The following is a 17,428-nucleotide window of genomic DNA, read 5'->3' on the forward strand; positions in this document are numbered from 1 at the left end:
TTATAAGTCCGCAGCTCAGGAATCATACAAACTGTTAGTGGCATGGCGTAAAATTTACCAATGATGTGGACACAATATGAATAATTATACAGAAAAAACTGCAAACAAATAAAATCTAATCGGATACCGCATTTCCATGCAATTTATATCGATCTCTTGAACAAACAATTAGTGACAAACCTACCCCATAATAATTAAGTGATCAGTATTCACGGAAAATTGTCACTGACGAGGGAAAAGAATGATATCTGAAGGAAATTTGTTGAAATTGACATTGTTAGGTAAGGATGAAATTGCATAATATGCCAAATTTCATATCTTTTAGTTTGCGGGGTTTTCTTTTGAAAGAGTCATCGTGATTGTATGCCGAGGAAACATGTATTGTGACTATGCACATCTCCACAAACCGGGTTCTTTCGCTGCGTGTTCTATAGTAAAGCAATGACGCTAGCAATCAAAATATATTTTACTTAACCCGTGGCTGACAATCGTAAGACTATGTGAAGACTCACTCACAATGCGTGATGTGGTTTTGCCAGTTTTGGTTTTCATGGTGTTTCGACCACACTGATCATTTGACTCCGTTCTAGGCTTTCGTAAGACACCGCTTATACGCGGATTACGGATGGCCAAGAGGAGCATGGATACACCTCCATCCAACGCTTCGGTAGGAATTGTGGAGTCGACCTCGCTGTGTGGTTACCATTGTGTAGCGTACAGAATATTATAGCTGTAATCTCAACGCATGTCGGCGATCACCGTCAATCTCATGAATCCGATGTATAAATAACAATCTAAATTACTGTCACGCTTGATTTTGGTATTTACGTTTCATAAATATTCGGCATTGTTGCGGGACGTCGAGGCACTACCATGCGAAAAATTATTAAAACTATAAATAAATCTATATCCATCAAATTATTAGCTTATTTAATCTCGATCTGATTCTCAGAATCCTACATAAACAGCAGCGTAATTTCAAATACAAACGATTCGAGTCCCTGATGTGCGTGCGTTTTCGTGTATATTATATACCATGTGTACATTTTTGTGTGCTTTCTATATATTATTAATGGTTCGATGGGTCAGTTGCGGCTGTACGTTATAAACATAGCGTTTCCTTATTCTTCGGGAGCCATCTCCTGGTTAAACTGCGTCCATCGCATCATGTCATTTATCTTCGACCTGGATTGCTGATGACGTATATGCCTATATTGTATATATACCATTTACACACTTTCATAAATTCATAATACATTTTGTGTGTTGGCGCGCGCGCTATCGACCGTTCACGTACGTATTACGGCAAGGATCCTCTTCTTACTTCCGAGCACGCACGGGTCTCGTTTCCTTGAAAGGGGAAACGATGAATGGGAAAATAACTTGGAGCGCGGGAGAATGCGTGATTATTATTTATCGTAAGCACAAGGAGCTTCAGATTTGAGCTCGCTTTTCGAAGTGACCCGCAATTTCCATGATTTTGTGACTTTGAGAGTTCATGAGTCTCCATCTCCATAAGATTGTCGCTGCAAAAGCACGAAACAATGTATACAGATTGCATATCAATGAATAAATTTCAATTTTCCAGAACCATCCAAGGTGGATTGCTACAAAAAGACGACAATGCAATTCCCAGCTGCCGACGGTATATAGTTGAGTCATGTAGAAAATAATTTACTACATTTTCTAAACCTAAATTTTGGGTTGGTTGCGTGTATCCAGGATGGCTAAAAAACGCCGTCATTTTACGCCCAGCTCTCGTCGCCGCCTGAATACCAGTTGGAGTGCAATGGTGTTAGTATCGTAAGTGTGTCTATTGTGACCTATGATGACCCACTCCTGGGTTTTCTTGCCAGATCTGTTTTTTTTTTGTGCATCACCTGGGTTTCTGGATTGAATTGTAACCTTCAGGTCGCAAAGAGTCATGTTCGTAGGGCGACTCATGGGAAAACGAATAAAGACTTGAGTGGTAGTATCACCTCAACAAATTCGTTGTGTCGATAAATAACATGTAACAGTATATAGTATGCGCTGCACATGGGTAGACCCGATGATGATCGGACTAATACATCATATTGTTATCTGAATATATTTAGCTCCAACAGGGACACACGAAGAGACAGTTGGACGCCCCCAGCAATTTAGTCTGAGGCGTTGGTTATCAGCAACACATTCGAATATACTCCGAATTTCATGATTTGGCAGTTATTGTTTTGGACCAAACGTGCATGGGTCTGTGTCATTATCCCAGATCAAAGTGATTGTCCCAGGATTAATCAATCGAAGGCTATCACTTTCAACCTGGTCAGGTCAATGAAAATACACGAAAATAACCGTCAGAAATAGAGAATGGATGGCACTGTTACGGACATTCGCAGTGCGATGATATATTTAATACACCATCAAGTATTGACGCGGTGCACCAATTGTCTCGTTTACTCATACCATTGCGTCGAGAGGAAAACAACATATTTACAGTGTACAAAATGTATAGTATGAACTGTTGGAGATTCCATATCAAAGGCTTCTATGATTGTATTACTGTGATTGCTGACTGTCAGGCTCCAGTTTCACAGCCATTTTATCGATATTTGAGTGAAATATAGGATCTGGGTTTTTCTGGGTTTATTTGGTCACCACGTCTGACTTATTCCGAAATATCTCAGTGGCATCCCTGTATAGATGTAGGTTTAACATTGGCCTTTCATGGACCCCTTAAAACTAGTCCGCGGACAGCCCAATTAAGAACCCCGTGCTTTAGATTAGAATAAGACGAAAATCTATTCGATGAAACTAAACCATATACACAATATCTGCGGGAATATGCTCCAGAAAAATAGCTTGAACAGAACATTCAGAATGCGCGCTTGAGATATTTGCGGAAAATAATTTGTCACGAGATCTGAGAAATGCGGGCAGTAATGACGTTGGTAGAGTGATCCACATATTTAATCTACATTCTGGAGCCGTTGCATTTGTAAATAAATGAAACGCCACTGAAATGCGTATTATTTCCGTAATCTGGAATGTGGCGTAGGAAATATGCATTGCTCTGAAATCGATGAGGCCTCGATTGCCTCCAAATACTGGAAGTCGGGTCATGACTAACGATGCAATCGTCGGTCCATGCTTTACATTCGATGCCTGCTACGCGCAACTCCAGATATTGACGCCAGTTATACCCCCGCTATCGTTGTTCATCATCAATTCACATTTACTGACTTGACGCAATTCAGAATACATCTGATATTTTCCCAGAATGACAGAGAAGTGATATTCGGGATAAGCAACTACACCGATAGGCTTACTGCATTTGTCGATTGTCTGCGCCGGATAGTATCAACCGTTTTCAACTCTGTATTTTACAGGACACTTTTGAGATTATTGTTAACGCAGTACTAAATCTAAAGATGTGACTGCTGTTTTATTTAGTTATACGTAGCGTAAGTATAGTGCTTGTGCCTTATCAATTTCAAATGCTTTAATCTATAGTAGGTAATCTATTGGTTCCATTAAATTTCCAGCAATAAAAAACTGAGCAAAGTGAACAGTTTGCAATCGCACGTTTATGAGATAGAGTACCAAAGTGTACGAATACCATTTGGTAGCATTTTACAGCTACCATTAACACAAATACTTTGGTCGTTTAGGTATAAATGGTTCCCATTAACCACTGGATTCATCAAGATATTATGGGATCTTTTTTTATGACCACCCGCAATCGAATCTGATCCATGAATACTTGACATACTTGATGTTGCGACTTTTGTCATAAACATTCGTAGCGCCAGTGTCGAAATTCATGGCCAGTTAACAATGAAGTGCCGCTGGTAACAGTGAATATGACGGATTTTCGATTTCGCAACGTCATCTGCGCGCGACTTCTTTCTTTGCGCTGCAATCGAGCAGCAATATTTAAGTTGGGGCTAATCGCAGAAGACATCATATTCAAGTTTCTTAGCTACAATCCGGAAGGTCGAACCAAGGTAAGCTTCAAATCCTCTCGATAACTGTCTGCTACCAATTGCTCTGGAAGTAAAATATTTGAAACGAAGTTTGGTGTTTCTGTATCATTTAAGATGTTACGTCTGATTTGTAGATGAATCTTCTACTCGTATCGTTTGCGGCAATGTGTTTGGGTGCCGAAAATGCGTACGCATACTGCTATAGAGATACTGGTTGCCGAGACAAGACCTCTACGACTCTAAAGGAATATTCACTCGGAAACCGATGGACCCTCGAAGGAGATTCGTGCATTTCCTGCAAGTGTGTGTCATCTCGTTATGTGGCGGTAAGTCAATATTTGTCTATGTGATGTCTAATTTTTGTGAAGTTGTGTGCGACCCTTGAATCGATTTGAAGGTAAAATAATTGTGATACCTTGATTGATCGCAATCGAGCCGTGGGGTTAATTCAGTGCTCAATTTCCTTCTCGGGCTTGTAAATCATTATCGTCGATTGTGCATCTTCAGCTTGAATGTCAAGTAGCAATCGCCGATACCATTGCGGACGAGCCGAACGTCATTGTGAAGAAGTCGCAATTCGCTGCCGAAAAGGACACTGGGGAGGAAATCGATGAAGTGATCGAAGTATCTGAAGAGGAGGCTTACAATTTATCTTGCCCGCCGTCGGCAGCGCCAAATTTCAACCTGGAAACGATGACCTTCGAAGATATCTATTACAAGAATGTTGTGTATGTTTTTCGTAGGACCGAATCAGCGTGCTGCAGTCGGTAAGTCAAAATGGTGGGACATTTTACACACTCGATTATACTGCCCCGATGATGACTGTCGCGGTGAATCGATACTACTTCATGAGCAGCATACGATGGTGTAACAGTTTTTCATCAACTATCTCACTGTGTATCTGAAAACGAAGTGATCTGAATCCACCCCTACACGATTTTCGTTCACACATATTCGTTAGTTGTAGCGGATCGTTGTTGATTCCATAGAACTCACAGCAGCGATGTATATAACTGAGAGGAAGGCCCTATATACATAATCATGTTGATGTTGATACTTTATAGCACAACGACAAACAAGTATCATATAATAAAGCAAAGGCTTGCAAGACGGAATCACATTCCGATCAAGTTCTAAAAAGATTCATATAGCGACTCAATGATTCATTGTGAAAAGGCGATAATTGTGGTCACGAGGTAATGATGACATTGTCTTGCAGGCGAGCGAGATTCACCAACGTTCCGCCTTCTTGCCAAGTGGTAAAAGTCGACGAGTGCGTTAGCGCTCTCGTGCAAAGGGGATACCCGGACATACCCTGCGAGGCGGGGTATTCCATGGTCGGATGAATGTGGTCAATTCCGCTGCAAGCTTTTTCCTACGTCATTTATATCATGCAATCCCACATATTTATATTCCTGTTTTCTTCGTTATTTTCCAATAAATTCCATTCCGGTGATCCTGCCCGTTTTGGTATGATGTTGGGGAAGGGCGTCGGTGTGCTATAGAGATACTGCTGTGCGAAGGTGTAGCGTCGATTAAGATGATGTTTCGACTTAGGTGTTCACTTGAACGATAACAATGCTTTTGTGGGTGATTCTTGTACTACGGACTTATACAGCGGCCCTATTCAGCACTACTTTTTTTGTAAGACATTGAGCGAACACTGTGCAGCTAGAATGACGATTAGGGGCGTATTTAAAACTAACAGGTGCTTTAACAAACTTGGTTGAAACATGTTTCAAACAGTCATTTAAACAAATGTTATTTAATAAAAAAAACATCTGTAACCAGCAATATGTTGGTATCAGTAGGCTATTGGCAATTTGGCAATTAAACTGAGTTTGGACATTATTAGAACATTTCACCTCCGACGGGCCCTATTATCGAGTCCATATTCAATTCAGACTGTTATTAAATTTGTATTAGTCATCCGATCAATCTAATTGTTGCGGATATATTATTTTCGAAGTGGTCTGGTGCACAAGAATATAGTAGTCAAGCACCATTAACCCCAGATACAGCCACAACAACAACCCCAGACGGCTATTCTGTTTAGTTGAGTCCTGAAGATTTAGCAGTTATGAAGCGAAACTGCCTCGTAATTTCTCTGATTAAAAAATACAAGTTAGGTTCTTAATCACCATTTTTCAAATTTTGAGGTTTCGCGGCCCCCCTGAAAATGCTTCGCAGACCACCGGTTGAGAACCATACCGCTGTAGCATGAGCCCTGGGACGACTTTCACGAGATACAGTCGACGTAGACAATATAGAATGGTTGAAACCCTCGAAATCATAGTCGGTTGAACAGCTTAAAGGACGTATATTTATAGGTAACAGGAACGGAATGGATGCTCTGATGACGATGACCGCCGACCGTAAAAATGCTGCATGACGATTTAGTCATGGTCAAAGATATTCTTTGGTTCGTTAGGGCAGGGGTATAGGCAACCTTTTTCGTTAAAAGAGGCGTGTTGACCCTATATTTTCAATTGCAAGCATAGGGAATCATGTGACCATGTCCGCTGTGATCTCACAATTGTATATGCGTGACGTCATATCTGAAATACAATAAAACGCATGTTTTAAACAAGGAACATGTTTTAATCGTGTTTGTTCTGTACAAACATCTAACCCCAAAACGGATCAGCCTGAGTATAGGACTATAACATATCTTGCAAATCAAACCAACCACAACAGCACTTCCCGTTGCGTTAGGAAAGTCTAATCAGTTTGAATACTAGCATTGATGTTCTAATGAGTTAATCTCTCATACAAATGGATCCACTCATTAATGCTAACTTCTCCCGCGTTCATATCATGGCCTATGTAATTATCACCAAACCTGTCTTAAACTAATGATATGCGGCGTATGGTATAGAATCCGCCTGCCCCACCAGATATGTTGTATTGATAAATGTCAATTAGTGATCTGATGCGCTTGATAACAATCTGAACTATTCACCTCTTCCAAACACATCGATGACTTCATCCCAATGTTTTACTACGAGCAATTCGGCGGAATGTCAAGAAACTAAATTTCTTATAAATTACGATCTGTATTTAGGTTTCGGGGTAAAAATAAACAGTTTTATCAAACATCTGCAAGACCGCATTTATAATTTAGTTCGGATGCCATAGTAATTGATATAGTGATATAGTATCACATCGTCATTGGTACGCTTTCGGATATGTTATAAGAGCAACGATGAGTGTACTGATGGCGCTGATTCGAATGAATTAGCTGCAAAACATATTTTCCGAAGGAAATCAGTCGATTGGCATACGCGATAACTCTTGCGTGTCGAAAACAGAGTATCAGTAAATATGGAAGCAGAATAAAGGTGTCTCAGATCACCTAAAATCTGCTAATTTCCTAACAACATTGGATCAATCCTGACTCAATTCGAAACTCCTATCAATCGCTATTGTCGAAGGAAATATGCGAGTAATGTTTTCCGGTACATATTTAAACAATAATCACTGGACAAAGGTTATAAAGCAACTTCAAAACATGTACTGTACGAGTCAATTAAACAACCGACCTGAAATATCACTTTTGACATATTTCAAGTATAATCCATGACGCCGAGAAAATCCAAGTCGAAATAGCGTATACATGAATGTTCCTTCCGTTGCGTGAAATACGTGTCAAACCTTTATTATATTTGTTTTTGGAAACGTCCCATGTATACAAATGGGATATAGACTGAATAGTGAATATACACCAGATTTCCATCGCAAATCATATTGGCTAATTTAATAAGGCCTGCGAAATCAGATCAATACAAGGGATGGTGTCATATGGTCGTATGGTACATATGTCGCCTATCTCATTCGAAATCGATATTTGACTGTTCATTATACCAACAATAGCGGACCTGAATCAATATACAACGCATACTCGCGATTCTGTCTAACCCGTCGAATGCGGGACGGTTAATCAGTATGTCTTAGATTCGATAACCAGGTTATCGTATTTTCAGGCAGGGATATATGTTAGGACTTGGGCACTTATCCATGTATCCCCCGCGTACAAATTGTGAATAGCCAGCGTGTACAATGAAGGCCATGTAAATAGTAATCATCAGATGCTACTTTCATACAATACATTATTTGGTTCGAAGTCCCTCGACCCCGAAGTGTACTTTGACGAACTGAGTCAAATTGAGGTTTGATAGACGTGATGTTAGGACTCATGAATAAGCTAACAAGTGTTACAAAATCACCCCTTGTCATCTAGTTCTGCGGGGCTTCAACGACACAATCTATTCTATATAACTCTACAGTGTACAAGTACAATGTACATCATAGCGCACCGGGCTTTGCTAAATAGATCGGACAGTGGACTTGAGGGTTTGTATAGAATTATATTGAACGTTTGGACTTTTCTATTTGGAGAATGATTTTTCTACTTTTGTTTTTGCTTAATGCTGTGACCCAGATAATAATAAGTTTATATAATATTGGAATTGTGCCATTAGTTTCTGTCAATGTATAATTAAATATAAAAGATAAAGATCGAAGGGTTTTTATAGTAATATGTCAGCGCAAATCACCATTCAATTCCGTTGGCTACAAATTGCATACAGCACATTCGTAAAATTCGTGTGTAGAAAATAGTAACACTGATGATGGATTGCAATCTCTGGGTTCGGTAAGTGAAACTTGTCAAACACAACCGCACCTTTCATGTGGCGCCCTTCGTCGACCACAGCATTCTAGACCAACTTGATTCCAACAAGGCAATTATGTATATCCTTATGATTATCGTCTTTGCGTATCGGGCAGCCTGATTCACTACCATGATATCGTTGGTAAAGATTTGATACTCTCGAGATAAATTCTCCCATTGCCAGAAAATATCTATATATAGTATTAATGATATTGGTTTCGTGCAATTAGAATATATCGTGGCAAGTAGTTACATCTGTCAGAGACAACGTCTAAATTACGTCGAAGATTTTGAAAGATTAAATACTAAAGAACTGTAAATCATCGGACCTATATGTTCCCTTCTTAGGTCGTTTAAAGCAAATTCCGATCCCCAGCATTATTTGTTCCCTAATTACAGATTAAAACAAAATACTCGTGTATATACACATTTTACTTTATAGACTCTATTTCACATTCAATTTGTATGGAAGTGTCTGCTGTCAGTCTCAGAGTACTACTACTATGCTGACCAGATTTCGCACCCACAATTGAAATATTTAAACAACGCATTCATCCTATAGCTGCATATTTATACGATTGCCATGGACCCAAATGATCAAGGAAAGTGGTATGAGATTACGTACGATAAGACACATAATTTCTGGAAATGCGCGTTAATTCATTATTTCCGAATTATAGGCACTACATTTTGTAGTTGTGTTACGCTTACAACATCAGACAGCAACAGCAACCTAATGAAACTTCATTTTCACTCAGATTACTTTAAATTGCGTGAATAATATCATGGGGTTTGTCCTAACCAGTTGTTTCGGAGTTTGTCGCCATAAATCCATAGCAGTTTTCATCGTGTATGCAACGTTGATGATTGATAATATGTTGCTCACAAGTGTTGGTAAGTCATTTTATGGATTACACTGCTCTATATGGTGTTATGCCTAATTGTCCTCGATGGTATCGTGATTAAGCCATATGAAGATCGACATATAACCGATACGAGGAAGCTCATACGCATATGATGCTAGAACCCTTCTGGTGCTTAGCAGCATCGACAAATACGTTGAATTTTCAACAAGTAGCCTATGTTTCTTTCCAGATGTCAAATTCTATAGCTCATTTCATTTGAACAGGTAGAACAATGTGAGTCAGTCTCCCGACAGAAATCTACAGCCATTGCAATTGCAAAACCACTTCAATGGTTGCCCCATGGCTTGACCTATGTGCGTTGAAACAGCACTATACATTCAGTAGAGTAGGCCTACCAGGATATGACTATAACTAAACATATATTGTTCGTTAATTTACGCTTCATCGTCACAATCTGGATTGCAAGATGCTATTTAGCCTATTAAAATAACAAAGGGAGTGCGCGAACAATTTCCTCCCAGCTATCCATATCCCGTCCTATTGTGCAATGCGGCGTTCTCACTGAAGAAAATGGTCATTTCGAGATTCGTTTTTAGTTCCGATTCTACCTGAATATTTTATACAAGAGGAGGAGCAACTTCGAATTGATCAGACTCCACCAACTATAACCCGCACTTCTACTATTATTTCAAATGTATCGTTACCGGAAGGTGAGTGCAAGTTGCACTGATGAAAACTGCTATTCAATCATAGATATTGGCGTTTTTTTTTCAGCACTGAATGCAACCATTGCTGGTCTTGTAGCATTATCCTCAGACTGTACAGACCAGACAGATAAGGAAATACTGGCTGCAAAAAATATATTCTTGGCATTTCTTTTGGCATCGAAACCATTTGTCCAGCTCCTTGCAAATATCTTCGTCGGGCCTCTAACCGACAGGATCGGATACGATGTTCCCATGCTCTTCGGCTATATTGTGATAGTTGCATCGTCTCTAAGTAAGGTTATTTTTTTTAAATATGGGAATGATGGAAAAAAATGTTTGTGATTGACATAAACTTGAATTAGTATGCTATCAGACGTGGTGATCCTGATCGCGCTTTTGTTCACTAGCGAATGTCTTCAGCGGTTTGATTTTATTCACGGCCTCGACTTCTAAATCAACCGTAGAATCTAAATCGAGAGTGATCGGTTGAACAAATTTGTTTCGCAAATGTAGGGTGTGCTAGAAGAATTCGTGCGATTAATGAATTTTATCTCACAGTGTCGCGGTATCCATAAATTGCGGAAGCAGTGGCCAAAGGGCTTAATTTTACAAAAAGTGTAAAAAAAAATAATCTTTTATTGCTTCGCGTGTGTGCGCCTGGCGGTCGATTGTGTGATATGATCCATATAGACGTGTCTCCATTAGGGTTGCATTTAAAACAAAAATCAATTTAAAACAAACATGTTTAAAACAAGACCCTAATTTAAAACATGTTTTTTATTGTTTTTTTAAACCCACGACGTCACGAATTTTCAATTGTGACGTCATAGTGGATTGACATTGACAATTGAAAATATAGGGTAAATATAGCTCCTTTGACGAAATATCTGTACTATGAATGTTGAACCGACTATTTTGACGGTTCTAACCATCCCATATCGATAAACGTCGGCTTTATCTGAAGGTAATTGACCGTAGGTTCATACAACATGTTTTTTGGAAAGTATTTACACAATTATGGCATAATTTTACAACTTAAAAAAAACAAAATTTTTTTTTAAAAAGGCCATTTTCAAAACACTGTTTATTACATCGTTTGTTTTAAATGCAACATAGTCTCCATCGAGCTGAAGACGGAAATTTCCGATTTTGAGGCGGGATGCTACGAGGCTGACTTCCTTATGATAAAATAAAAAAGTAGTTTATTTGGTCACATTATCCACTTGATACATATTTCAATGCACGGAGACTTTCGCTGGTCACCCAAAATGACCTCGCAGGCCACATTATGTATGGCATCACTGGTATAAACCATGACAGCGTATGCATTTCACAAATCGTATCCGCATAAATTTAAGATATGTTTATTCAATCCTGTCTTAACATACATCTCATTCTTTGCTCATCGCTAGTATTTGCATTTGGAAAAAACTACGGGACCTTGTTTCTCGCCCGATCGTTACAAGGAATCGGATCCGCCTGTGCGGCCACAGCTGGAATGGCATTACTTGCGAGTCAGTATCAAGATGACGACGAAAGAGGGAGAAAGCTTGGAATTGCGTTAGGGGGACTGGCAATGGGAGTTTTAGGTATGTAACATAATCCCTCATGTTTCGCATTAAAGATATTTTCAATGAATTTATCTCAGTTGGTCCATCGTTCGCTAGTCTCACGTATCAGTTAACCGGAGGCAAAGAAATGCCCTTCATAATATTGGCTTGCGGTGCCGGGTGTGTGGCGATTATCCAGGTGCTGTCAAGACTTTATAGTTCAAAAGAAGTGATGTTCGAGGTAATTTTGCGGAGTTCGGCTATAGTCTGCGGATTCTCTAACGACGTTTACTCGTGTCAGGTAAAATCTTCCACTTCAATTTGGACTCTGCTGAAAGACCCTTATGTGTTACTTGCTGCATCGACGCTCATGCTCGGTAATATGAGCATAGGAGTGCTAGAAACTAGCCTTCCTACTTGGTTGATATCAACTCTTTGCGCTGCGGAATGGATGTTAGGTATTAATTTTCAAATCCATCATTTACAAATGTTATTCATGACACATTGACAGTACTTTAACCGATGTCGTTGCGTGCTTAGACATCGTACTATACATCGTTTATCCATGTAATCATGTCATAGGTCTCGTCAGTCGTTTGGCAAACCTCATTGTACCCGGCACAGTACAGTGCACAAGTATAGGTTACTATTATTGGTTATCGTTTAAGGTGTCGCAATGCTACCACCTGCAGTATCGTACCTGATAGCAACTGCGATCTTCGCGCGAGTCGGAACTAGCGGTTATCGATGGCTGATATGTTTTGTGTCGTTTTTCGTTACGGCTGTTGGGAGCATACTTTTACCATTCTGTACAACGTAAGTATCAGGTCTGCTCTTTCGACACATGAAATATACGTTACCAGTGCTTCTGTATAGCTCCAATTATCTTTATAACGCTGCTGATTCAGGCAGGACCATCGGATGTCCGTAGTTTCGATTGTTGGTAAGTATGGTGTTTCCCGCCATTTCATGTAACATTGTGCACTTCGTTGGGATTGTTGGCTGTTGGCTGCCACTTTTGGGTTTCCTTTTTATAATTATATTCTTCAATCGGTCTGTTGAACTTTCGACCTACAGTGAAGACATAATGTGTGCTACATCTTGATTCTCAACCTTTATTAACCTGGCGAACGCTTACGCTGAAATGCAGGACTTCGGCGAACCAAAAATTGTCGCTGAGTCGCAAAATAAATTTATACCACATTACGCCTATACTACATGAATATAGAAATCGGCAATCTGGTGCACAAAATGAACTGTGCATCAACAGCAGTGTTTAGAACACATCAACTGTAGCAAAAAACATATATTATTTTGAATATATTCTGCAAATTCGTGATATTTCAGTTGTACGAGTCAGCTGTGTGTCTTGACCCCCGTGAACCCCTGAGGCCGGCTCAGCGAACCGCCGGGTTCGTTTGAACCTCGGTCAGGAATCACTCGACTAGGGGCTATATGCTTTTCTGCTTGAGATACCGGTCAGCTACAACTATTTGAACTATTCCCTCACGCAATTACATTTCAACACGTCCAGTTTAGGTCAGGGGATGAGCCGCTCGCCGACCGGTGACGTCCGATAACAGTATAGTTCAACACAACATGTAAACCCAATAATGATACAACTAAATATAGCAGTGGCTTTCAACCTGGTGGTCGCGACGTCCGCTGGTTAGATTAGTTGCGTATTTTCAAACTTCGTTCTTTATTGAAGCGCCAGGACTCAGGCGTTCGCATGATATTTACCCTGTGGGAAATACTGATAAACAACAAAAACTTTGTTCGTTTTCCTACTCTTGCTAAATTGTCGCATGCTGATTGCTGACATGTCCACGGACCATCAAGAATATTACCCTGCTGATCGATTTCCCAAATGCAGCATGGATTCATTCCGGCAATAACATTTACCTACGATTTCAACCTGACAATTTATGCTCATTGTTCAATGGCGTATCGAAAGCACCAATGGGCCACGTTTCCCCCCTAGCGGTAACTGTTGGGATATAGGATTCTTTAGCCCACCCAATATGTTGTGACGACGAATGTCTATTACTGTTGTTATCAACATAACGTTATTGAATCTTTCATAAATCTTAAACGTGTCCTGTAAATAATAAAAAAGCGACACATCTTCTCTGCGTAGCTTCCTGCAAATCATCGGCCCAGGCCTGCTAATAGGCGGTGCGACTGGTATGGTGGATTCTTCCATTTTCCCAATACTCGGTCACTTGGCTGACACTCGACATTCCTCCGTTTATGGAAGAATATATGCGATCGGAGACGCATCTTTCTGCATGGCATTTATAGTCGGTGGGTATTTTCTAGCTGCGTGGCTTCTCGCAGCGCGAGGACTTACGCGTTCTTTCAACAGGTCCACTTCTGGCTGGGACTATCGTTCATGAAGTTGGATTCAAATGGGTCATGATATCGGTGTCAATAATAAGCATTGCCTTTTCTCCTCTGGTGTTACTGCTAAGAAATCCATCCCCAGCGTCAATCGAGGAAGAGAGACAGGTAATGATCATGTAGGGTAGGCTATACATCGAGTTGGTCAATCCCCGAAACATGACATGTCGCCAGAGGTGGTCAAAGTAGTCAAGAAAGCTACTCAAGTAGAAGTAGATGTAGCGACGAAAAAATCTACTCAAGTACGAGTCGAAGTACTTCCTCCATAAGCAACTTAAAACTACTTGAAATAGACTTTAAATCTACTCAAGTCTACTCGCATGGATTGTCAAAAGCTGCAAATTGAGCTGTACAAAAGTTGCAAAACTTGATTCATATTGATCCATACGAGGCCAGGAGGTATCCAATTCTCGATAGCATAACCATTCGTCCGCATCATGGGATGAAAATGATAGTATTGATATGGAAATGGGATACTAATCCTCTGTTTACTCGAACAGCCCGTTTTTAGAAAGTTTCGTGGTATGGCGCCCTCCCCCATATTATAAGACCAGTAGTTTAGTCGAAGAGCAATAGGGAGAAGTTGTATCGGATTCGGTATAAACATTTGCGCGGTTAACGTTAATAAAAAATATGGGGGATCGTAAAAATGCCATATTGTGTAACTTTATTTCCGAAAGTTAAAGGCATTACTACACTTGCTTTTACACTTCAACTTCAACATGTATATGTTCTCCAGACAAAAGAACTGAAACTAATTAGAACTCTAAATAATGATACTGCGAATTGAACGAGAAATACCAATACTAGTTCAGAAAAGAGGAAAATGTATTTCATGTCTTTTGTCGAGACAATTTTAACTTTTCCAGATTATGACACGCCATAGGCTGCTAGAATAAGATATGATGCGTGAATGCTAGATTGCGAAACGGTAGTTTCAAACGTTATGATGGGCATATTTACTGTGAAGAAATATGTCATATGGGCGACAATGCGGTGCGAAAGGGGCCACACAACCTGCTGCATAAATAATATTCACTTTCGTGAAAACATATTTGTAACTCCATATCTACTTTGTGTGAAACGCAACGGAAATTCTGTGTTCGAGTTAAATTTTCTTAAAACTAAAACAGCCTGAGAATTTCCCAGATTCTCTTACTAACTGGAGGGTTACACTACTTCTACTTGATAAACTGAAAATAGCGAAAAGTAAGTAAATAGATCACAAAATATCACGAAGTAGAAGTAGAGAAAATTATATCTACCTGAGTAAGTACCAGAAGTAGAGCAAAACTACTTGAATACTTCGAAAAAGTAGTACTTCGTTACTGACCACCTCTGCATGTCGCGCATGAACTGTCTGGTAGATCGGTATGGCTACACTGTTTTAATATTCATTGGTACTATCTTTTCTTGGATCTATACCCGGGCATACCTATATATGGTTGAATATAAGGAAACTGGTACCACAGAAAGTCATAGGCGAAAATTCGGAACCATGGATGTGCGACGTACATCATTCATAACTTCAATATTCAAATACAATGCTAAAAATACGAATTTTATGGACCGGGCAATGATTGATACTACCACTTAGGCCGAAACGTTCTGTTGTCGAACACGAAAGTGACAATGTCAAATTTATGCATAGAGGGCAAGTGCGGTACGGAAATGAATTTGAATCGTATTTTCAGGAAAGTTGTAAACTTTTGACATTCACCTGAGTCACCTATCGAAAATTTTGCATATGGTAAGACTACAGAAATGGTAGAACTACAGTCCGGCAACTTTGTGTTGCATTGTTTTTTAGTAGAAACACCATGGTCATACTGACAGTATTCATATTCAATTGATCCAAACCATGTAATCAGTTCGTGAATGTGAACACATTACACAACAGTGGTCTTGCAATGGTGGAATATGTTTTGTCGATATATTTCGTGCAACGATTCCATTTTGCACGTTCGTTGGGTGCGAACTGCGAATATAAGTTCGGAAATGCAGCGGCCAAGGCGCCCAAGCAATTGATGACATATGGCGTGGCATCGCATTGATAAGTTTGCAAACTATTTCATCAATGCTCACTGTTTGTTTTGATCTTTACTAGATTTTAAACGACACCACAGAGAACAGCGATGACACAATAGAGACTACGAGCCTGTCCTTGGGAAGAGTTCTTGAACGACAGGGCTCCTACGAAAAATTGCAGTAAACTGTACAACTAGTCAAGCGCACTCGCCGCGAAGAAGTCATAACTACTGGTTTAGACACAGCCCGATATTTCGTTTTGGATTAGGCTCATCGCACCGAAGTCACTGACGGTGATTTGAAAACGAGTCGACAGGAAAAGGAAACTCATTGGAAAGCTGTTAACTTCAGAGAGACCTCAATATATTTGTCAATTTACGACTAGATTTTAGAGAAGCTGGTTTGTAGTAATTGCACAATGCACAGTCGTAATATACATTTTTATTGTGTTCCGGTAGGCTACTATTTAGCGGAAATTCGTTGCTTTTAGATTTTTTAGGCAATCTCTGTTAATTCTTAATATGATTCCTATCTATGGAAAGTGACTTCCTAATCCGCATTATCATCCATATGTTTATGAATGCCATCTAGTTTCCGATTTCCATCGTTTCTATAAAAGCATATCCGTTGCACCGGCTAGTTTACGAGAATATGCGTAGCTATACCTTTCGAGGCGATCGATGAGCGAGCGAGTCAGCGGCAAGAGCGCATCGCTGAGTGAACATGAGTTGTGAGAGCGAGTTGACCTCGTTATCGCCATGTGACGTTCTGTATAGCAGAGGACTTGAATTGTACGCCACAAAAGTATTGACAGCGACAGCTCTGAATGATAGACATAATCGGCTCCGACATATATCATTGCTCATAGTATTGTGCAGAGGTTCGGGTTTCGATAGTGACGATACGTACAATTGGTCCGAGTCATTCAAAACCTGGAGCTTGTTTTAATATTACAGAGCAGCAGTAGTGGAGATAAACTTTCAAGTTTACAAGGTTCAATCAATAATGCTGTAAAATATTGAATGGAAATAACCTACTTAGCTGAAACAAATGGCCTACTACCAAAACCTGCGACCATAGGCGCCGAACCTGGGTATGCAAGGTATGCCACGCATACCTAGACATTTTTTTAGGTATGCGGCATGCCTAGAATTCGGTTTGGCATGCTCCGGCAGACCCCTCGATTGTGTTATTTAGAACAAATCGCAATGTATTTCTGTTTACGACATTACCTGCT

At 39.9% G+C, this 17,428-nt stretch overlaps 2 protein-coding genes across 4 annotated transcripts; both read left to right on the plus strand.

Annotated features, from left to right (window-relative positions):
• Nucleotides 1-3,827: 3,827 nt before the first annotated feature.
• Nucleotides 3,828-5,421, plus strand: LOC145456389 (uncharacterized). Of its 2 annotated transcripts, none has more exons than XM_080334503.1 (4): nt 3,828-3,986; nt 4,100-4,291; nt 4,473-4,732; nt 5,185-5,421. In XM_080334503.1, exons 1-4 carry the CDS (start codon nt 3,843-3,845, stop codon nt 5,309-5,311), a joined length of 723 nt encoding a protein of 240 aa, XP_080190629.1. In that variant the 5' UTR covers nt 3,828-3,842; the 3' UTR covers nt 5,312-5,421. The 2 variants fall into 2 exon arrangements, with proteins under 2 accessions (XP_080190629.1, XP_080190630.1); XM_080334504.1 differs by having other exon boundaries at nt 3,890-4,035.
• A 3,509-nt stretch (nt 5,422-8,930) lies between these two features.
• Nucleotides 8,931-16,835, plus strand: LOC145456387 (synaptic vesicular amine transporter-like). Of its 2 annotated transcripts, XM_080334501.1 has the most exons (10): nt 9,248-9,531; nt 10,100-10,213; nt 10,278-10,502; nt 11,623-11,799; nt 11,859-12,001; nt 12,062-12,218; nt 12,429-12,576; nt 13,901-14,067; nt 14,129-14,271; nt 16,271-16,835. In XM_080334501.1, exons 1-10 carry the CDS (start codon nt 9,423-9,425, stop codon nt 16,373-16,375), a joined length of 1,488 nt encoding a protein of 495 aa, XP_080190627.1. In that variant the 5' UTR covers nt 9,248-9,422; the 3' UTR covers nt 16,376-16,835. The 2 variants fall into 2 exon arrangements, with proteins under 2 accessions (XP_080190626.1, XP_080190627.1); XM_080334500.1 differs by having other exon boundaries at nt 8,931-9,531; nt 11,859-12,218.
• Nucleotides 16,836-17,428: the final 593 nt, after the last annotated feature.

The sequence above is a fragment of the Botryllus schlosseri genome, chromosome 14 (genome assembly GCF_051294905.1).
Source record: "Botryllus schlosseri isolate E-star chromosome 14, Bs_hap1, whole genome shotgun sequence".
Lineage (NCBI taxonomy): Eukaryota > Metazoa > Chordata > Ascidiacea > Stolidobranchia > Styelidae > Botryllus > Botryllus schlosseri.